Here is a 24,399-nt window from a genome sequence, read left to right as displayed (position 1 = left end):
GGTCATAGAATGTTTCATAGAATGATTCAGTGTAACCCGACAAAATTTTACCAACGTACATCTCCCATTCTAGAATTTCACCCAGGTGGTGTGCAGGTGGAACTGGCTGTTTAAAAATGACTCCCAACATGTTCTACCTCATGAAACCTATGTTTTCTATTTTTTTTTTCTTTATATTTTACTTTTAGCACTTCATTTGGTTATGTGTAGCCCCAGTGCTTCCTGTGCAATGATGCTTTCTTATTTCCTGTTACCATAATTAATGTTAAGTGCGTGGTCACAAAGCCTTGGGAGAAGTTTCATGGAACTTGAGCGTCCATCAGATAGCATTAATCACTGAAACAGTAAGTGCAATGACAATTTCTGCTCTCAGTCCTACCTCTCCTTGATATAAGAGTTTGAAAAATATTATATATCAACGTCTAATTCATTAATAACTTTAGAACAATGAATATATCATGTTTTGGGGTGGGAATAGTAAACAACTGGTGAGTTTGAACATAACCCCCTTTATCAAAGCTTTCTTCATAATGTAATTTATTGTAATAATAGCCAAAGGCGCTCTGATATCACATGCCCCCCATCAGCCTCTGTGGTGGTCCTAGCTCTGTGTCTGGAGGTTTATCAGTGGTCTTCGAGACCTAGGCAATGAGTACAAGGGTTTGACCAAAAGCCACAGATATGCCCAATCGGCCAATCCAATTTACAATGCCCTTCATTGCCGTTGAAAGACTGGGTTGCATGACATTTCAGAAAAGAATAAAACATTTGTTCAATCATTGAATTAAAAGTTATTTGAAATGCCCCTAAATAACTAATTAAAGACTCCACCATGGACACCTCCTTCCAAGGTAGACGTTACATGTTGTCACCCTTTCCAAATAAAGGGTGGGAATTAATTAAAGTTCAATAAACATTAATATGGTCTATCTTCGTTTATATAAATGTTGGGGGGGCATCATAAAAGCCCCCCAACCAGTTCCCTTTTGCACTAATGAGTTTGGAGCTGTAGCGGTCACATACAGTAATTGGTACCAAATTACTCAAAGGGGTTCACATTGTTAAAAGTATATTAGTTATAACCACTTAATCTAATTCTTAAAACATATTACACAAACAATTAGGAGAAAACATGATTTTTTTTCCCTTCATGAATGATAACCTAACATGGGATATATAATTTAGTCCAAATGAGATACCAATAAAAGGCTGAATTTGTCTTAAAAATATACATTTACACGCTGTGCCTGATTTTTAATTAAACATATAAAGATGCCCCTTTTCTGAATGAGCAAATATACGTTTGCACTTTTTCATATCTTTGTTTTGAGTTAGATGCATCTAATCATATAAAAAATGTGCAACCTTTAATCTAGCATAAAGATGTATCCAGAATAAATATGCGTCAATCTTTATCATCAACGCCAAAACTTGAACCTGGATTATGTAGGTGCAAAATTGACGTCTTATGGCAAATGTATTTCAAGATCCACGTAACTCAAAATAAGACACTTAAGATTAACTTGCACCTGTACTCCCTTGCTGTATTGCAGTTGTATGATAGATCCACCTCTCAATATTAATGCAATTTATGCATATGTGCAGCATGTACATTTCGCACTAACACGCATCTTTAAGTCATACAAATTTGAAAACAGGCCCTTAGTGTGCACAGAGGAAGTCACATGAATCATAGTTAAACTGATGCACTGCATATCAACATCATTTTATAGTTGTCACATGACCACCCAATCAGGTGCTGCATTCCACATATGTCTTCTCAGCATATCAACTGTGTATCTGCAGGTCTCCTGCCTCTGAAAGCGCATCACTTGATCACTTAAGTGAGACAAACAGCGAAATATAGAGTCCTGCAGAAGATGGAATCTTTCCCAACAATTTTCTACAATGGAAAGAAAACCCCTTTAACATATTGTTGAATCCTCAAGGTCACATGTTTCTGTGATAACTAAAAGATTAATGAATATTTTAATCTTTTTGCAGAAAAGCTCCAGAAAAAACAAATAACCACTTTCAGCTTTTTTCAAAAATGGAAAAATAATTAATATTTTTGATTGATTCAAAGTTAAGTTGATGAATTCATACCGGCATTTTGTTTTGTGGTGAATTTTAATTTCATTATTCACCATTCTTTGCTACCAGGTATCAATGGATGTTATGGAAGACTCAAACCAAACTTCTCCAGACAGATTTATCCTACTTGGTTTAGCTAATGTCCTTTACCTCCAGGTTATCTGTTTCCTCATGTTCTTGTTGATGTATATAATCACGTTATCAGGAAATCTGCTACTGATCATTGTGGTGAGGACCAACCCAAAATTACACAGTCCCATGTACTTTTTCCTGTGTAACCTCTCTATTATTGACATAGGTTTCTCCTCTTCCATAGTTCCCATAATCCTAATAAACACCCTAGCCAAAGACAGAAGTATTTCCCTGTTAGGATGTGCAGCCCAGATGTTCTTCTCTTTAGTATTAGGGGCAACAGAATGCATGATACTAGCTGTCATGGCTTATGATAGATTTGCTGCCATATGTAGACCGTTGCACTACAACAACATCATGAACAAGACAATGTGTTTTTATTTAGCTGTCATTCCATGGAGTGTTGGCTTCATAAACGCATTCATTCAGGTGCCCCTCACATTCCAACTGCCATTCTGCAGGTCCCACCATGTCAACCACTTCCTCTGTGAGGTTCCTCCATTCCTACGAATGTCCTGCCGAGATACTTGGCTCAATGAGACATCAATTTATATCTCTGCAGCGATTATTGTTATGTGTTCTTTCTCCTTGACTCTAGTCTCATATGTCCATATTATCTCCACCATCATGAAAAACCATTACTCCCAAGGGAGGCATAAAGCTTTCTCCACTTGTGCCTCCCACCTTAATGTTGTCACTCTCTATTATGGTACAATTATGTTCATGTATCTGCGACCCCACTCCAGTAACTCTCATGAAACAGATAAGGTTGTATCTATTCTCTACACAACAGTGACACCAATGCTGAATCCCTTCTTATACAGTATCAGGAATAAGGATGTGAAAGACACCATAATTAATCATATAAGTAGGCAATAATTGTTGAAGAAAAGTGCACTCTGTATGCTGTCTCCCTCTCTCACACTCTCTCTCTGTTGGTCCTCTAGAGTCAACTGGTGCAGGGGTGGTGATCAATGACATTAGTATTCTGCTACTGTTTAACTCTATGACCCTGCTGTATGTCCCTAGCTGCATTCTATAACTGTTACAACTGCTGCATCCATTAACCCTGTGTGCACCCGCATCACTGCTGTTGTTCCTGTTCTCAAATAAACCAACAACTTGGTTAAGTTTAACACTGTGTGGACAAACATACCTAGCCAACACTGATGACACTTTGCAGACACCAAAAGTTTCTGCCAATAATAGCCTCTCTAAAACCAGCTTCTCCTATGAGATGATTTCCATATCTAGTTGTGTTTCATTTTCAATTATTCTGTTAAAGGTGCCATAGTGGAACATTGTAATGTGATATAATGTTAGGAACTGAATGGCAGTGCACTAGGCCATTAACAAAATTCACCAATTTTCTGGTGAACTATCCAATAGTGATACAGTACATAGTAATTATATATTCGTCACAATAAAGAGTCACCACTCATACAGTGCAAGATAACTTGCAGGCTAATCCCTGTGAATATTGAGCATTCAAACTCCGTAAATATTTTAGAGCAACAATCTGATTGACAGAAACAGGTGAGCTATCATATTGTGAAGGTCAAATAATTGGATGAAGTATACCAAATTGATTAATATTGTTTTACCATGCGATTAATATGACACGTGTTATGACACAATCGCACGGATTCATAACACACACATTTACATTCGCACTTACACTTCTCTATAATACACATTTATTTAGGTTCCAATCCACATTTATTTATTAGTAGAATAAATTAGAGTTTGTTTATACATAAATGTTAATATATTAAAAGTATCTAAGGCTCAGGATATAGGAAATGTATCATGTTTAGTGTCATTTAATTCTGCATATTACCATCTCGAATCCACTACTTTCGGCTTTGCTATCGCTTCCTGCTATCAATAGTTATGGAAGATAAAAGATTAATGATCAAAATGACATTGTGTTTGGAAAAATGATAGGTTGGTAGAATCTGGTTTAAGTCAGTTCCTTAAGCACCAGCATGTGTGCAGCAGTTGGGGGTGGGGTGGTCACACCTTATCAGAGGAATCCTTTGAATTAACCTATGACCAGCAGACAACTGGAACATCATTAACCCTGAGCCAATGAAGACCCCTAGACGTGATGCTTGTGTACATAGTGACATCATCAGTAGTTTTTTTCTATACTGAAACTTTATATTATCAAGCTGGTTCCCCCAGCTATCTCTCTTTAGCCTGACTACAGACAACATGACTCCTCTTATACTTTCCTGCTTTATTGTAATATCTTTTATGTGTAATAATGGCTTACTGTAAATCCTGCTATATTTTGCAATTAAATAGCTTTGTGCTTTGGAACCACAATAATTGCATTGGACAATGTTTATTTGGTAAGCGTTAAAATGACTTTAATATATGGAAACATTGTAAATCATTACATATATTAGAACATTTTAGACTCCGTTTATCAACCATCTATATCTCCAAAACCTACCAAATATCTGCTAAAATGATTGACTGTTAACAAGACAATCAACAACATTACTGTCATCCAGATCTTCAGACAGAATCCAGCCTCCCCAACAAAAATACACATTCAACAAAAAAAAAAAAAAAAAAGATTATATTCTTGATAATGTACATAATCAGAATTGTCAAATGTTGTCACAGGACCATCATCATCATCTATTTATATAGCTCCACTAATTCTGCAGCGCTGTACAGAGAACTCACTCTCATTAGTCCCTGCCCCATTGGAGCTTACAGTCTAAATACCATAACATACACACATAGACCAAGAGAGACTAAGGTAAATGTAATAGCAGCCAATTAACCTACCAGTAAGTTTTTGGAGTGTGGGAGGAAACCGGAGCACCCGGTGGAAACCCACACAAACATGGGGAGAACATACAAACTCCACACAGAGAAGGTCATGGCCAGGAATCAAACTCATGAACCCAGTGCTGTAAGGCAGAAGTGCTAACCACTAAACCACAGTGCTGCCCAATCAACAGACATTAACCCCCCCCCCCCCCGTCTCCAGCACTAATAATGACAGATAATCCATCAAGTGACACACTCATTGGGCCATAACTTTCACTAAACACTAAGCCATTTTGTTTCCGTCATGGCATTGAAACATAGAAGAGGTAACATGTCCACTTATACAATATAACAAATAAAATTATTTGGGAACAACCTTTGTTTTGTTGCACAATTTTGAATGTATTTCTCCTACACACAATCAGAAAAAAACAATAATCCACCATCGTCCGGGAACGATATAAAGTAGCCAGTTTTCAGCAAGAAGAAAAAAGAGCTTTAAAGATTGATATCCATCTCCCTAAGCAATTCATAGTCCCATGCAAGCATCAGCGCCAGGGGATAGAGTCAGGGGATGTCATCAACCTTGTGACACTTGATTGATTGTCTAGTGGTTGCAAGGATATGACATGGCAATAAATGTGAATAAATTGTGTTTAATACAAGTGTCAGATCACAATAAGGAATATAAGTCAAATGAAAGTAAGTGTTTAACAGAACATCATGCAAAGCAGTGTGCAAAAACATAAATGAAAATAACAGCTGCTTGCTATGCAAAGCAGGAACAGAAAAAGCTATTAAAGCAAAGTCCAGTATATGAGCAAGGGTCAAATTCAGGCAGAAATAAATAGCAAGATCCAAGAGAGACAAAGTACTGGAGAAGAGAATCCACCAGCAGGATAGAAACTTGCCTGGATCTGGGCCAGAGTAGAACCAGGAAGATGCACATTACCGCTGAACTGAACCCAATGATCTGGCAGTGAGTATAATGCTCATCCAGATCACATAGTGTCCCTGATGGCAGAGCCAGGTGCATTGTAGGAGGCATTGGAGGAGCTTTAACTCCAGACCTGCTGAAAAATATTCCAGGGTTAATGCTGCAGCGAGAAACCCAGAATCCTGACCGGTGTCTCTATTTTATAGCCAAAGGTAAAGCCTGAAAAAGTGTCAAGATTATGGATTATGAACATAGGTTGCAATAGAAAACAGTAACAAATTGAGGCATTCCAACACATCTTTAGCTTAGTCCCACTGATTAGAAGGGTTGCCTTGACATCATTTAACTTCATTGACACTCAGGTGCTTAACATCGCCGATCAGCACTGTGAGGACTGGACTGATTTATTAATTGGGATTGGTTCCAGGTGGATTTATAAGGCCGACAACAGCAAACCCTAATTTTCTAACTTGCTTAGGCAATATGCTCTGCATCTGTTTTGTTGTCTGTTGGGCTTTTAACCCTGCTTATAGATTGACCATTTTTGTCTGCAGCCTGTAACTGACCCTAGTCCGTTGAATATCCTTGTCTGCCGCTTGCCCTGACCTTGGTTTGTGACCCATACTTATCTGTTTGCCACTTGCTACTATTTTGAATTGTACCTGACTACTCTGCCTCTTATATTCAGGTATCAGGTGTCATCTGGTATTAGCTATGTGTTGATTCAGGGTGATAGTAATCATTATATCTTTTGTATGTATCTGTTTATAAATATAAACTTATTCCATTGCACAAAGTCCTGGGTGTAACTAAGTAGCAGTGAGTATATATCGCACTATGGGAAATAGTGTCTGCTATAGGTGAACACAGGACCTTCAGTTATATGGGTTTATAAAACAACTGGTGGAAACATTTCATAAATATGATATAAAGAACAACATTGTCTTCATCTAGATCATTATGACATTATGAGGCACCCAGTTCTGGTCCTGGTTTAACAGGACCAGTGCTGCTAAAACTCAATTAATAAACTTAAAAACTGGACAGTGCATCCCCAACCCCAAATAATATCATAGAAACCTGCTCTAGTTTCATAGCCTGTAATCACTATAATGGGGAAATCCATAGCATGTTATTCTCCCATTATGGAGATAACTAGATCCCAGCCTGATGTACTCCGTTTGGCGTGCCCATTTTCAGTTTAATAACTGTAATACTTTTAATAATGTAGTCCCTCAAACACCAAAACGCCCTCCTTAACTCTGGTGAGCATGAATTATTGACTGTGTATTGACATTACATCTTCAGCTGGTGAGCATGAGCCATTGTACAACTGACTCATTAAATTTAATTAAGATGTGCATCTCTTCTGACCATATTGGATCTTTGGAGGTTAAAAGTCCCTTCTGTTCTAAGCAGCTTGGTTAGTGACAGAATTTCACTTTGGACTCCTGTATGCCTCCTCCTCTCTGGGATTCTTTAGTTTTCTGATTTTAGCTTTGACTCTATTGCCCTGGATAATGGCATGCAAAGACTTCTGATTCTGTACCCTGGCATTCAACATTATTACTCCAACTCAGCATTCCGGCATGCTGCTTATTGTGATTTCTCCCTGTGAGTACAGCATTTTGAACATTGTACAACCTATTAAGCATTGATCAGCTGGCTAGGAAGGAAATATCTCCATATTACTCTGCCTGCTGATTTTGGCACTGAGCGGCTCTGGGCTTGTCTCATTTGTGCTTTGACTTTAGCTGTCTCCATGTAGATCAGGAAAATGGGATATTCTCCATTACCAAGATTGTATCTTCTGAGTACTCTGTCTACTTCTACAAGTTTATGCCTTAATTATTCTGTGTGATGCAGTACAGACTGTCAGTATCTCTGGAGATCATTTATTCAGAACAGTTGTCATAGACTGCCATTATTAAACACTTTGTTCTGTGATTAAAAATCAGTAGCAAGCTGTGTTTTTACTATATATGATCATCAGTTTCTGTGGACGTTTACGTTATATTGAACTAATCTCACAGTTGCCTAAATTTCTCTCCTGCCTGTTTCTATCATTAAATTACCTAACAAAGGCGGAATGCGATTTATTAGAGTCAGCCTTAATATAAGGGCCCAACTGTACCCTTATAATCTATATTTTAAAGAATAAATTCAAGCATTTAACACCTAAAATGTTAATCATGGTCTCACAATTGGATGGTTTGGGGAACATTACTAAATACCTATCAAACCACTCTGTGATCTCACACTTACACTTTCAAGACTGTTGCTCTGAAGCACCTCACTCATGGAGGTGATTACATCAAATTATTACTTTCTGACGCTATCCAAATCCTCAGGTGTTCTCTAAAATATGACTTATTTTGACTTTTAGCCATCACCCCTACGCAGACATCCCCCATGTCCCATATGCCCCCAGGCTACACATGCAACTTCGGCAAAAAGTGTGACCACGCGGCTTAATAGGTTCTAAGTCCACGCACTCACTCACTCACTTTCCCTGCCTTTAATCAGCCTAAGTCAGATTGGTATGGCGCACCATCCGGCCCCATCATAACCCCCATGGCTGTGTAATTGACACCTTCCCCACCCCCCTCTTGGCACTCCTGACTGTACCTAAAGCCCGCCAATATATATCTTCAACGACGAATAGGGTTACCTTAGTTGTGGCAACAGCAGTTTGCCTCTTCATGTTGCTAACTATTCCTCTTGGATTGTAAGCTCTTCTGGAAAGATCCTTGCAATATATTTTTTAGTATATTCATATAAACTTACATACTTATTTGATGCCATGTTTAAGAACAGTGGTTCAGAATATGCTAAAACTTCATGAATAAAAAATACATTGCTAATTATAAAAATGATAATATATTGTATTGAAACAACATATTAGGGTATACCTGTATGTATTTCTTTATTATTAATACCCTGGAGGCAATAAAGCCAGATAATGAATAGGTTTGGAGACCTATAATTCAACTGGGAGCTTCAAACTCAGCTCAGCTGTCTGCCCTTGAGATGAAAATGTTTTGATTGCATCATTTATAAGAGAGAGAATGAATCATTAAAGTTTGCTGTTCACAGAGATCTATCGCCTCAACAGGTAGCGGTTGGCAAATGTTGGTAATTACTGGAAACTGTGCTGGAGGATGCAGCCTCGAAGAAGAATTCTTAAAAAAATCTAATGACATGTATTTTAATTATTTTAACAAAACAAAATCCTCACATGATTAATATATGGCCATCTGAAGACTATTTAAGGTAAGTTCTTTGTAAATAACTAAATCAATCAGAGAAAATGGGTTAAGCAGATGTTAAGAAAAACAACTTAACTTGTAAATTTCTCTCCTTTCTATCATATTGTCCCATTCCGAAATAATTTCGCCTTCAAATCTATCTTATTCTGCCTCTGTGGATGTAATTTGGCCCCTCGAGGCCACCCACCATCGTCATCATAATTTAATTATATAGCGCCACTAATTCCATAGAGCTGTACAGAGACAATTTATCATCCACATCAGTCCCTGCTCCATTGGGGCTTACAGTCTAAATTCCCTACCACACACACAGAGACTCTGAAACATTATCTTTTGCTGGCTAACTTGAGGCAAAAGGTGAATCCTAGGAATGGAGGAAGTCCTGCAGAATATGGAAACTTGACGAAAACGGACAGCCCTTTAATTTACTGTTGAATTCTCGAGGTCATAAGTTTATTTGTTACTCATAAAATTAACGAATGTTTTAATTATTTTTGCAATCAAGCTGAGAATACAAATAACCATTTTCATTTTCTCAAAACCGTAAAAAGAAGTAATGTTTTTAATTAATACAAAGTTAATTCATTAATTCATGCATTTTGCTTATTAGGAATTTAGTTTTAATTTTTATGATTTTCTTTTTTAAGTAATTGATTTTTATTTGATTTCAGTCGTGGGACAGATACATTGCATTTGGGAATGGAACAGAGTGAATTTTATTTTCATTATTCACCATTTTTACCACCAGGTATCAGCTGGACATATGGAAGAGTCAAACCAAACTTCTCCGGACAGGTTTATCCTACTTGGTTTAGCTAATGTCCTTTACCTCCAGGTTATCTGTTTCCTCATGTTCTTGTTGATGTATATAATCACGTTATCAGGAAATCTACTACTGATCATTGTGGTGAGGACCAACCCAACCCTACACAGTCCCATGTACTTTTTCCTGTGTAACCTCTCTATTATTGACATAGGCTTCTCCTCTTCCATAGTTCCCATAATACTAATAAACACCCTAGCCAAAGACAGAAGTATTTCCCTGTTAGGATGTGCAGCCCAGATGTACTTCTCTTTAGCGCTAGGGGCAACAGAATGCATAATACTTGCTGTAATGGCTTATGATAGATTTGCTGCTATCTGTAGACCGTTGCACTACAACAATATCATGAATAAGAAGTTGTGCTTTTATTTAGCTGCCGGGTCATGGAGTGTTGGCTTCATAAACTCTTTTATTCATGTGGCCCTCACATTCCAACTGCCATTCTGCAGGTCCCACCATGTCAACCACTTCTTCTGCGAGATACCTCCATTCCTACGGTTGTCCTGCCGAGATATTTGGCTCAATGAGTTAGTGGTCTACATCGCAACAGGGATTGTTGCTATGTTTTCTTTCTTCTTGACTCTATTTTCATATGTCCATATTATCTCCACCATCTTGAAGATCCATTACTCTCAAGGGAGGCTTAAGGCTTTCTCCACCTGTGCCTCCCACCTTAATGTGGTGACCCTCTACTATGGCACCATTATGTTCATGTATCTGCGGCCCCACTCCACTAGCTCTCATGAAATGGACAAAATCATATCTATTCTCTATACAACAGTGACTCCAATGTTGAATCCCTTCATATACAGCGTAAGAAATAAGGATGTGAAAGACACCATAAGCAACACTTTTAGAAGTCAATAACATATCTGAAACCAGCTTCTGAGGTGATCTCCATATTGAGTTGTGTTTTCATTTTCATTTACTCTATTAAAAATGCCATAGTGGGACACTTTTATGTGGTGTAATGCTAGTTCACTAGTGCCCAATGGATACCAATAGCAAACTTCACTAAAGGGAAACAGAGACTTGCTGGAACATCCTAAAACTGCAAGATAATGTACAGGTCAACCCCTTTGAATATTTAGTATCCAAACTTCTTAAATATTGATTTGATTGACAGAAACGATCAAGCTTCATTGTTCTTACACATATCATTGTGTGTATATGGAAAGACTGTAAATCATTATTACATATTAGACATATTAGAACATTTTAGGCTTATCAAAAATCCACATATTCAAAATCATCATCATCATCAACATTTATTTATATAGTGCCACTAATTCCGCTGCGCTGTACAGAGAACTCACTCACATCAGTCCCTGCCCCATTGGGGCTTACAGTCTAAATTTCCTAACACACACACACACACACACACACACACACACACACACACAGACTAGGTTAAATTTGTTAGCAGCCAATTAACCTACTAGTATGTTTTTGGAGTGTGGGAGGAAACCGGAGCACCCGGAGGAAACCCAGGCAAACACAGGGAGAACATACAAACTCCACACAGATAAGGCCATGGTCAGGAATTGAACTTATGACCCCAGTGCTGTGAGGCAGAATTTTTAACCACTAAGCCACCGTGCTGCCATAATAAATATGTATTAAAATAAGTAAAATTTGTTTCATTAGCCCCCTGGGATGTAACCATGGAGTGAGGTACCCAGTCCCAGTGCTGGTTTAACAAATGTTTTTTTAATTTTATATTTGAAATACCTTGATGAAGAATCTGTTTTATTTATAACGTTTAAATATTTTAAACAATTGGATTTTAGACAATAAATAATAAATTTGATATGTATTTTTCTCTCAGAATAAATTTCCAGCACACAAGTGGAATCACACATACTGGCGGATACTGGTATAATGAATATCCAAAGCCTTTGTTTCTTTGGCACAGGGGAGTGCAATAGCACTTAGACTTCATAGTTTCCCTTAATTATCACACAGTATATACTATAGATATGTTTTCTCTTTTATTTTTAACACAAATGATATCATGAAAAGAGAAACTGTGATCCTCACAAACTTCGCACGGAATTCAGCTTTGCTGTGTCTAACGACCGCCGGTGAACATTGGTGTAAGATTGTACAAAGCATTAATTTTATCAACACTGGGTGAGTGCTTCACATTACTAAAACATAATCTAATTACCACATGGTGTCCACTATTATACTCTTTTTGGTTCTACACTAGAGCTTTAAGGAGTAAGCGCCGGAATAAAGCTTTCTGCACTAGATGAACCACAGAAGCAAGCTTGTAGGCTTCTCTCTTCCTGGCTGCTATTTGTGACCCTATACATCTCTTCCTTTGGTGCTGGTTACTTTTCTGTTCTATAAAATGTGTAGCACCTCCTACCCCAATGCTCAAACAACTGAGCACACAAGGGCACCATATCTGTTGGACTTACCTGGCCATTTCTACTTTTTGGGATAAGGTAAGGAACCTAACTAATAGGTCATTGGGTTCTCCATACCTAATAATTCACAGATCTTCCTTTTCAGTTACCTACACAAGCTGTTTATAAATAAACCTGTAACACCCATTTCCATGTGTTAAAGTGTTTCATTTAAAGTGTGGGTAGAAATTGAATGTGGACTTTTGTCACTTAACGGTAGTAAGCGCTGTCTCCACCTAAATCTTATCCAATTGATGATAAACAGTAATCTATTCTCCCATATATTTAACTCATCTAATTATTCCTAATAAGCTCTAACTGCATAAATATGTTGAATCTAGACAGGATTAAGTAAATAATGAAACAGAATATTGTAGTTTATATTATCTCAATACATATAATTTATATAGAACAAATTATACTTATTCCTATATATATTATTTCTCATATATACACTCAATTGAGCAAAGTTGAAAATGTTCAATTCAAAATACAAGTAGTTAGTTCATATACTTTGCTCTAAATGCATGCATATATTCAGAAGATGAGGTAGGCCTGTCGATTTTATAAATTGATATGACCTTTATAACTGTCATTTAATGATCCACAAAGAAAAGTGATACAGCTATTCCAAATGAGTTTATCTTCCTGCCTTTTTGCTATTTCATTCCACTACATCACTAACTGCAGTTAATTCTCCTATTCTTTTGTTTCTTCTTCTTTGATCACTGTGATTTTACTTTGTTCCTGTATGTATCACTCTGAAGTCTCCTGCTATCACCAGTTAGTCCCCACTCAACCATTACTAAGCCTCAAATGCCTCTCTTCTTCTCTGGTTAACTCCCTATTGACTACAGGGAGGACGAGTCAACATTCCGTTACTACATGACCATGACTGGCAGGTCAACATTCTGTCACTATATTTCTACAAAAATAGGCTCATAACTCAAAAATGATTGGACAGGCCTGCAGTGTGTCATGGTTGGCTTACAGGAAATTGATCCCTAGGCTCTGCTGAACATGGCTAGGCCCACCCACATGCACGGAGTCTAACAGACAGGTGGTTTTCACCAGGAACCCCCACAAGGAGGTGTGGTCTTAGCTGCACCAAATCTGCAGGTCGCGGTCCCGTGAGTGAGTGTACAGCAGAACGATGTGGGGGAGCCAGGTGAAGTGGATGGAGATGATGGAGTCCACAGACGAGTGGTATAGATACAGGCACAACAATAATATAGGCTGATGGTCAGCAGCCAATGAGTCACTAGGAGAATAGGTGCTCTGTGGTATACAACGAGAGGACAGAGGCTGTCATTATGATGTACACTGGAGATGGTAATGGAAGTACTGGAGCAGCGATAGTTCAACACGGCCGTTGACTGAGAGCAGGCTGGAGTAGCGGAGGTAACCCGTGGTAACAGCTGATGAGTCACAGATGCAGTAGCGGCTCTGAGTGGTAGCGATGAGAGAACTGAAGCTGTCACAATGATGTACACTGGAGATGGTAATAGAGGTACTGGAGCAGAGATAGTTCAACACGGCCAGAGACTGAGAGCAGGCTGGAGTAGCGGAGGTAACGAGTGATAGCAGCTGAGGAGTCACAGGTGTAATAACGGCTCTGAGTGGTAGTGATGAGAGAACCGGAGCTGTCACGATGATGTACACTGGAGATGGTAAGAGAGGTACTGGAACAGCGATGGTTTAGCACAGACCACAAACTGAGAGCAGACTGGAACACAGGCAAACCACAAGGAGAACAGGAACCAGAACCACAGGCTGCAGGAAGTGAGCTTGAAGAACAGGCATCAGACAGGTGAATCCAGGAGGTTTAAATAGTGCTCCAGAAGTGCTTAGCCAATGAAAAAGAGGGAGGAGGTCCTGAAGTGCAATAGGCTTGCACCTACACAGATCTGAATAGAGCTCAATGAATGAACTGAAGAATATCTGATGCTGGGACATGGCAGTTTCCAGATGAATGGACTGCAGGTAACGAGACAGGTACTATCTGCGGGACCGGAGCGTTATACAGTGTTTATGTAAAATACAGTATTAAGAAAATACCCAGGCAAAAGTTATGGTGAGAATTGGGTTATCGCATTGTGGCCTATAACCCACATTTTCACAAGCTTATACCCACAATCTTACTCATACTTGCCGACCTTCTCAAGTCGGCATCCGGGAGCTGCCTGGGGGAGGTGGGCGTTTCGGGGGTGGGGCTAAGCAAATCACTCCATTTTGGCCCTGCCCTCGTGGGGTGGAGCAAAATGCTGTGATTCCCTGAGAATCGCTGCATTTTGGATCTAATTCTGCCCACTCCATAGTGAAGTGGGCAGATGCAGGAGGCTGCCATACTCTCCCAGAAGTCCGGGAGACCTACCTGGAATCCGAAAGTCTCCCGGACATTCCAGAAGAGTTGGCAAGCATGATCTTACTCATTACCATCAATATGAACGAAATACCACATTTATAAGCTTGATATCTTATTTATGTACTTAATTGTATATACAATATATTTGCAGAATGTCCACCTAATAGGTGTAATCAGTCCATGGTACGGTATCTTTTTATAATATAGGTACGTTTATAGGACTCTAAGATATGTATTGTGAGGGTTAATTGGGCAGTGAGGGTGAATTGAAAAAGACTTTTTATTATAAGGACAGAAAAGTAAGATGTGTTTGAATATATGTAACAAAGACAATTGTATAGCATTTTGACCATGTTATCTACATAAAGGGCCTGATTCATCAAGGAGAGCAAATCAAAAAAGGAATACCTTTGCTCCTGGACAAACCATGTTACAATGTAAAGGGTGCAACTTAGTTTATTTTTTTGCTCATAAGATAAAGACTGGATGCTTTTCATCTAGCACACAAATACTTGATAGCTCCATGTCTACACTGAAATTTAAAGTTGATCTAGGACATGTCCTACCCCAACTAAATAAATCTTTCCCCACATTTTAAATTTACCTCCAATGCAACATGGTTTTGCCAAGGTGCAAAGTTACTTCTTTTTCTGCTTAGCTCTCCTTAAAAATGTTTTTTCAAGTAAAGACTGGAATGGGGCATGTGTCCCCAAGAAAAGCCAATAAAAATGTAAATAGCCTTATATTCACATACAAAACCTTTAAACATATTAGTCCAAATGGAGTAAAATAAACTCAAAGACTTATGGAGTCACAGCCAACAACAATAGTTCAATAATCAAAAGACCATTTCCAAAAGGCACAATTCTATCCTAAAGAGCCTGAGTCATCGGGTTTTTAATTCCCAAGTGTCACCTCTGTGTTACCATAAGAACTTTTTGGCTACCAAACTATGCGTACCAGGCATGGCCTCATCACAACAAAGTACATCTTGATTTATCTATAATAACAATGTAAACTTTTGCCATCGTTTCACTCACTATACTACTTTGTAATTTGCATTGTGCAGTGCGCAGTATACTACATACTGTATATCAGTTTTGCTTTTTGACTATTTGGAGCTTCGTTAAAACATTTATTTTGCAGAATGATTGGCTTGCAAATAAATTAACAACCTGTTCCACCTCTCCAAGACAATTATCATGGGTATAACCTTGTCTTATCTATCTGATTAGTTAACTTTCTGCCTGGTGCCGGTGACTTAGGAGTCTGTGGGCATTGCACAGAAAATTCCCAACTGTCTTACAGATTTCCCTATTGAGTGACAGGGATTCCGTGCCATAGCTTAGCCAGTACAAATCAACAGCAGCCTAGTGGGTTCGCATCTGCATTGTTATCACAAGTGTCATAAGACTGAACACTGATTGGTTGAGCATTTCAACCAATCAAAAGTATATAAAAATGAACATTGTTTTTCTCGCATCGGTTCCCATATTCCTGAATTTGTTTTCAACTCTCAACCATTGACTGGGAATCTCTTGCCTTTAAACAAATTGCCGTTTTAAATTTGTCCGGCAAAGTCGCCAAATATCGTCGATTTACTAGAATCAGAGGGTAATACATTTACCCCCTCCCCCCCCCCCCCCCCCGATGTCGCCTCACTCCCTCCCACGATTTATCAAAGCCATTAATAAGGCAAATTAGGCAATATTTTACTAGCAGTACAGAAATGTTTATTTACTGAAGAAGGTGGTACTAAAGTGGTAGGAGATTGAACTTTAATGTGATATTTACACGTTTGCAGTGCACCTCCTAAAGATGTCATATTTAGTTTGCGGAGGCTGCCCCCGATTGAGTAGAGGAGACATCCACCTTGATGATGGGCGCTGGACAGACCTTAGAGGTGCCCGTCGAAAACCAATGTAATGTAAATATATTTCACATAGCCAATCTCTTTATTAGAGGTAAAATTTCCACCATTGTCTCTACAGCTCAGGTCCACTGCCTTGAACTCAGTTTTGATCCTATTTTTCCTTTCACTTTTCCCAGACAGGAAGTTGGCAGAACCTTATCATCTGCCACCTAGATTACGTCCGGTTCAGTCATCTTGCTTTGGTGTTTGTTTAATTGTCTACCTAGCATTTATAGACATGTATCTGTTAGGAGTTTGTATGTTCTCCCTGTGTTTGCGTGGGTTTCCTCCAGGTGCTCTGGTTTCCTCCCACATCCCAAAAACATACTGGTAGGTTAATTGGCTGCTATCAAATTGCCTCTAGTCTCTCTCTGTCTGTCTGTCTGTCTGTCTCTTTGTCTGTGTGTATGTGTGGGATAGGGGATTTAGACTGCGCGCTCCAATGGGACAGGGACTGATGTGAGTGAGTTCTCTGTACAGCACTGCGGAACAAGTAGCGCTATAAAAATAGCTGATGATGATGATGATTGTACATCTTGCATACCTTGTATGCCTATAAAATCATCCTTGAAACTGCAACACTATATTAAATCATCATCATCATTATCACCATTTATTTATATAGCGCCACTGATTCCGCAGCGCTGTACAGAGAAGTCACTCACATCAGTCTCTGCTCCATTGGAGCTTACAGTCTAAATTCCCTAACATACACACATGCAGACCGAGACAGACACACACATACAGAGAGAGATGAGGGTCAATTTTGATAGCAGCCAATTAACCTACCCGTATGTTTTTGGAGTGTGGGAGGAAACCGACGCAAACACTGGGAGAACATACAAACTCCACACAGATAAGGCCATGGTCGGAAATTGAACTTATGACCCCAGTGCTGTGAAGCAGAAGTGCTAACCACTGAGCCACCGTGCTGCCCTAAATCTTCTCTATTTCTGAACATTCCCCAAACTATCCACTTTACTTAAAAAATTATCTAAGAATTTCCATCTACTAGCTTAACGTTAATAAAATTGATGTCAGCTGCACCTCCATTATAGAAGCAATACCTCAGATTCTCTCATTTAGCTCACACTACCATTGTCTGATCATCATCTCAATGAATATGAGAGCTTATCAATATATATATCCTGAATTATTACTGAAACTAATGTTGTTGCGGCAATAGTAATCTTCTCTTTCTTTGTGCTTTGCTAGCCCCTGTTCCCTAGGTTCAAAGTCGAAACGAGCAGAGTCCTCACCACCTACAGTCTATTTTGTGTTTATGTATCTTTGTCTATGTCTGTTTGTCACATTCTTAGTCAATTATGCACATACATACAGCAAGTTGGATTAAGTTGAAGCATTATCAATAAAATATAACAACAATGTTAATAATAATAATTTATTAATATAATATTTAAATGCTTAGAAACCTTTAATGCAACTGGGATTACAACTCCCCAACTTGCAGTTCAGGTGTGCATACAAGGGACCAACATTTGTTTATTACACAAAATATATAACGGAACATTATCCATATTCCATTGTGCTCTGTGTTCATGAACCAAACGCACTCCCTATTGAGCTTGACAGATTTCAGTGACTACTACAAAGTAGTATATTTAAATTTTTTCAACAGGTCTATAAGTGCCTGAAGATAAGTTGTTCATAAGGTAAGATTTTTATAAATAATCAAATAGTGCTTAGTAAATTGAAAGAGAATAGCAAAAAGAAAAAATAATTGCAAAGAACTTTAATGAATTTTAGGTTCATTTGATCTATTGAGGTAGGAATGTATACAATGGTTTTGATATAATATATGCAATGAGAGAGTTAATATACTGTTTACATAGAGACAGTTAAGATACATGTAGACACGTTGTGTTAAGATATATATCAGAGGTGTCCAAGTTCAACTCTCAAGGGCTACCAACAGTTTATGTTTTCAGGATTATTATCCCACCTTTAGAAACAGGTGGGATAATAACTGACCCAGCCAAATAGATTATCTCACCTGTGCATGATTAAAGAAATCCTGAAAACATGAACTGTTGGTAGTCCTTGAGGACTGAACTTGGACACCTCTAATATATATCTTAACACAACGTGTCTACATATATCTTATTTCTAGGACAAACGGTCACAAATGAAATCCAGATTTGATTGACTGAGATGTGACATATACAGAGAGGAGGATACATCGATGTAAAATCCATGACATACAAAGAAAGAACTTAAAAACAAAGCTAAAGTTAAAGAATTAAAAACAATGCCTGGGACAAATACACAACTGTTGCTACTATGTCTAACCGACCTGCACTCAAAAACCTCATGCATAATATAATGAACAAAAAAATGTAAATCAAAGCAAAATAGAATTAAGAAGGCACTGAAATTGTGACATTAGTTGGAGATATATCTATCTATCTATATATATATATATATATATATATATATATATATATATATATATATATATATATATATATTTATTTTTATATATATATATATATATATATGGAAGCTGTGAATAGATCACAGGTTTGGGGAGTTTTTTAATGCATTATATTATGTGATTTCTAGCTTTTTGAATGTTTAGTTCTTCTTCAACACATCCTATGATTCATGGGAATCTTCTATACAGGTTTGTGGTCCAGAGATCAGCATGTCACATCTGTTGAAATATCCTAAAGAGTAAGTTTTTAAGATCTGGGGCCTGATTCATTAAGGATCTTAACTTAAGAAACTTCTTATTTCAGTCTCCTGGACAAAACCATGTTACAATGCAAGGGGTGCAAATTAATATTCTGTTTTGCACATAAGTTAAATACTGACTGTTTTTTCATGTAGCACACAAATATCAACTTTAAATTTCAGTGTCCAAAAATATATCAAGTATTTATGTGCTACATGAAAAAACAGTCAGTATTTAACTTATGTGCAAAACAGAATACTAATTTGCACCCCTTGCATTGTAACATGGTTTTGTCCAGGAGACTGAAATAAGAAGTTTCTTAAGTTAAGATCCTTAATGAATCAGGCCCCTGATCCTTAAGAGTCTCCAGCAGGTCATGTTTTGAGGATTTCCCTGTGTGGGATAATTACCGACCCAATATTTCTGGATTATAGCCCTTTCTTCCAAGTGGAAGCCTCAATGTTGTTTTATCAAAGGGTGAAAGGCCCTATTGCTGGAGTAAATTGGTTGTTTTCACTGGTGATAGGGCATTTTTGGTATTTCCTCATACATCAAAAATTACCGCTGACTATATCACAGCTATTGCTACAGTAAAAGCATTGCAGCGTTACTTGTATTCATTGACTAAAGCATTTTGTTAATGGTTAAAAATGGTTAAAAATGTTAAAATATTTTTTACTTATTTTCATTTTTATTAATTTTTAACTATTTTAATTTATTCATTTTCTTTTATTTTTAATGAGTGGAACAGAAAGACCAAAGGTGGAGCAGTTTACCACACTTTTTCATACATAGTGGGTAGCACAGTGGCCTAGTGGTTAGCACTTCTGCCTTACAGCACTGGGGTCATGAGTTCAATTCCCAACCATGGCCTTATCTGTGAGGAGTTTGTATGTTCTCCCCGTGTTTGTGTGGGTTTCCTCCGGGTGCTCCGGTTTCCTCCCACACTCCAAAAACATACGGGTAGGTTAATTGGCTGCTAACAAATTGACCTTAATCTGTGTCTTTGTCTGTGTTAGTCTCTGTCTGTCTGTGTGTGTGTTTGTTATGGAATTTAGACTGTAAGCCCCAATGGGGCAGGGACTGATGTGAGTGAGTTCTCTGTACAGCGCTGTGGAATTAGTGGCGTTATATAAATGAATGGTGATGATGATGATAGGCCCCATTGTGTTTTTACCGCAGCACTTGCAATGATGTGGACCCACCAAGCTCTGTTGCAACTTTTTGAAAATTCTGTGCTTATATCAATATTGCGACTTATGCTTTATAGAGTTTAGAGCAGCTGGAAATTAATCAGTTGCAAGAAAATATAGATGCACCTGTCAGGAATCCTGCTTTTAGACGCAGGACTCAGTATATTTGTTTCACTTTATTTCACTTCTTTCAGTTGTAGCTGATGCAAGTTCACTGAAATATATTCAGGTGATGGCTGACATCATAAAGGCACTTGAACTTCCAAGCACTATTTAAACCTGCTCTGCCTGTCATTCCCAGTCAGAGCATCAGTTTTGCTTTTCTTAGCTCCTGAGCGCGGTACCCTGTTTATTGCATGATTCCTAATTATTAACCCTGCTTGTTCCTGATTTTGCGATTTCACCTGCAACCTGACTTTGTATCATTCAAACAGATTTGACCATTGGTTCTTCCTGACTAGTTATCTGCTTGCTGATATTGTTCATTTAACCTGCATCCTGCTGACCTCAGCTAGTCTGACAATTCAGCCTTCAGAGCTACTTTCCTATAGTGCTCCACCCACCACGCTAAGGGTCAGTTCAGTGGACCGCAAACTGGTTACTACATGCATTTATATCCGTTCTACGTTGTGTTGGGCTCTAGTGAATGCAGATGGTAGCTTAGACTCCGCACCATCGCTCTCTGGCTGTGGTATTGTGTCCAAAATCTTGGACCTCATAGCACATTGAACTTTGATAAAATCAAATATGTTAAAACAACTGTGCATGATTAAGCCAATCCTGAAAACATGACCTGTTTGGGGTAATTGAGGAACAGAACTGCCGTAGAGGACATACCTTTGAAAGGGTTATTTATTAGGACAAAGGGCATAAAAATATATAGTTTTCCGAGTTGCCCATTATTCAGACCTAATTTTTGGTCCAAATAACTTCTTTGCAGTTGTCGATGGAATAGATGACAGACCACATGCATCTTGTATATCGTTATTTCTAAAACAACTGCAAATGTTTTTGTGGGATTGTATGAATGTATAAGTTAAAATGGAAATAATAAATTATATATTGGTGTACAATAATATGTATTTGGTTGTGAAAATTTGCAACACTTCACTGGTGGAATTTGGCTTTAATGGTTTCTAATTATACCCGATCAGCATTGCACAATCAAATGACCACCATCTCAGTTCTATTCAAAGGGGGAGATTCAATTCATTGTGATGGGCCACAGGAAAGACCACAGAGACACATCGTGCTAATGTTCTGGCTCATTTTTCCTTGCACCCCTTAGAGTCTGTGGTAGTCTCTTCGCTGATTCTGATAAATTCTACGCTGAAGACACCTACAAAAGAAAACCGATTTGAGAAGAAAACGTCAAGACTATACACAGACTTTCCTGATCAGCGACTGTCCACATATCCGATCCTAGCAGAACACTAACAGGAGGTTCTTCCTAATGCACAGGTGTCCGGCAGTAATGTCTGACGTCAGGACCACTGAGGCTAACTGTTAAGAGAGGAGTCCCGACATTGCCGCTTTAAATAAAAATTCATTGAGGGTGCCCTGACACTACTGTCGGACACCGTGCATTCAGAAGAACCTCCTGTCAGTGTTGTGCTAGGATCGCAAATGTGGACAGTCGCTGATTAGGTAAGTCTGTGTATATTCTTGTCGTTTTCTTCTCAAATCAGTTTTCTTTTGTAGGTGTCCTCAGCGTCGGATTTATCAGCATTGGCAACGCGTACCCCACCCCTTAGAGTTGCAAGGGAAAATGAGCAGAGATTCCCTACCGTAATGGCCGTCAATATAAGCAGCCGGAAATCGCGGTGATGTCCAGCAGCCCATTGCCGGCATTTGAATCTGCCCCATAAAATATAGGTTCATGAAAACGCAAATTTACAACTAAAGCGTAGAATGGCAAAGCATAAATAGATCTTGAAAATTGTATCACACTTCTGAGAGATCGGTGGTTCTACAACAAAGCCTGATGTACGTGAAATTTTCTCTTAATTTTGCTCATCTCTAGCAACAATGCAGTTTAGAGTATTAAATTATTCCAATGTCCAGGAAACATGATACACTGATTTATACTATATTTAGTGTCCATGGGACTGGGATAATTTATGACACTACACAAAAAGATTACCATCAATTTTAAAACTGGCATTTTGTAAAATAAGTCTGCAAAAACTGTAATACAACAAAATGTAAAAACCTTTTTTTCCTACCAGTCACTATTGGAATGTTATGGAAGACTCAAATCAAACATCTCCAGAAAGATTCATACTTCTTGGCCTGTCAGATGTTCCTTACCTCCAGATTATGTGCTTCCTTGTGTTCTTGGTGATGTATTTGATCACGTTGTCTGGAAATTTTCTACTGATCATTGTGGTAAGAATTAATTTAAAGCTACAGACCCCCATGTACTTTTTCCTCAGTAACCTCTCGATCATTGACATCTGCTTTTCCTCCACCATCGTTCCCAAAATCCTAATGAACACTCTATCCAAGGACAGAAGCATTTCCTTGTTGGGGTGTGCAGTCCAGATGTATTTCTCCCTGGCACTAGGGTCAACAGAGTGTGTATTACTTGCTGTCATGGCCTATGATAGATATGCTGCCATCTGTAAGCCATTGTATTATAGCACTATCATGAACAAACAGATGTGCGCTGGTTTAGCTGCCGGATCATGGAGCATGTGCTTCATGAACGCGGTCATCCATGTGGTCCTCACCTTCCAACTGCCCTACTGCAGGTCCCACCATGTCAACCACTTCTTCTGCGAGATGCCTCCTTTCTTTCGATTGTCCTGCAGAGATACTTGGCTCAACGAGATAGTCATGTATATCTCAGCAGGGATCATCGCCATGTGTTCTTTCTTCTTGACTCTAATTTCATATATCTATATCATCTCCAATATCTTGAAGATACGTTCCTCACAAGGGAGACAAAAAGCTTTCTCTACATGTGCGTCCCACCTCACTGTGGTGGTCCTCTACTATGGAACCATAATGTTCATGTACCTGCGTCCCCGATCCACGTACTCTCCGGAATCGGACAAGGCCGTGTCCATTCTTTACACAACGGTGACTCCAATGTTGAATCCCATCATCTACAGCATGAGGAATAACGACGTTAAGGGCACCCTTAGAAAGAAACTTGCTACGCAGTCAACATTATAGATAGATGTTTGCTACTGCTTGCAAGAGGATCAAAAAAAGCAGTATGTGAATTAAATTACAAAGGGCAAATTATACACATCAAGTGATCATATCTTTAAAATGGGTTTCAGGTACTATAAAATTAGAAGACAGGGGCGGGCTGGGGGGTAAGAGGGCATCTGCCCCCCAGGTCGGTCCCATAGTGGGCTATCATGGGCTGGGTCACTGGGCCACTTGCATTTTTGTTCCTTTAAAATGTTCCTAATAGGCTACTGAGTCGAATCTTGCCACCCGGGCTAAAATTTCCCATCCCTCCCCTGCTAGAAGACAATACTAATTTTCATTTAATTTGAGTAATCAATTCATATGGTTCAAGTATAGCAGGTAATAATGGATATAAATGATAAGCCCAAAAGGTTCTATTTTGTAAATGTAAGTCCCTTCCTATGATTTCCATAAGTTAAATACATTCGGATTATAGGGGTACCTGCTTTAGCAGACAGTCCTCTTCAGGGAGACATAGACTATAGTCCTCTGCCAAAGCCTGGCTGCCAACGCTACATTAGCTTTCTAATGTCAGAGGGCATAAAATACTGATGCTAAAAGCTAGTAACAG

At 38.6% G+C, this 24,399-nt stretch overlaps 3 protein-coding genes across 3 annotated transcripts; all 3 read left to right on the top strand.

Annotated features, from left to right (window-relative positions):
* Positions 1 to 2,178: 2,178 nt before the first annotated feature.
* Positions 2,179 to 4,008, top strand: LOC142108484 (olfactory receptor 5V1-like). Its single transcript, XM_075192173.1, has one exon. It carries the CDS (start codon positions 2,179 to 2,181, stop codon positions 3,103 to 3,105), a length of 927 nt encoding a protein of 308 aa, XP_075048274.1. The 3' UTR covers positions 3,106 to 4,008.
* A 5,977-nt stretch (positions 4,009 to 9,985) lies between these two features.
* On the top strand, positions 9,986 to 10,988 carry LOC142108519 (olfactory receptor 5AR1-like). The gene has a single exon (XM_075192230.1). It carries the CDS (start codon positions 9,986 to 9,988, stop codon positions 10,910 to 10,912), a length of 927 nt encoding a protein of 308 aa, XP_075048331.1. The 3' UTR covers positions 10,913 to 10,988.
* An 11,880-nt stretch (positions 10,989 to 22,868) lies between these two features.
* On the top strand, positions 22,869 to 23,804 carry LOC142108937 (olfactory receptor 5G3-like). Its single transcript, XM_075192913.1, has one exon. It carries the CDS (start codon positions 22,869 to 22,871, stop codon positions 23,802 to 23,804), a length of 936 nt encoding a protein of 311 aa, XP_075049014.1.
* The last annotated feature ends 595 nt before the right edge of the window (positions 23,805 to 24,399 follow it).

Source organism: Mixophyes fleayi, chromosome 12, assembly GCF_038048845.1.
Source record: "Mixophyes fleayi isolate aMixFle1 chromosome 12, aMixFle1.hap1, whole genome shotgun sequence".
Taxonomy (NCBI): domain Eukaryota; kingdom Metazoa; phylum Chordata; class Amphibia; order Anura; family Limnodynastidae; genus Mixophyes; species Mixophyes fleayi.
Note: the sequence above shows the minus strand (reverse complement) of the source record. Positions and strands in the feature narration are given on the sequence as shown.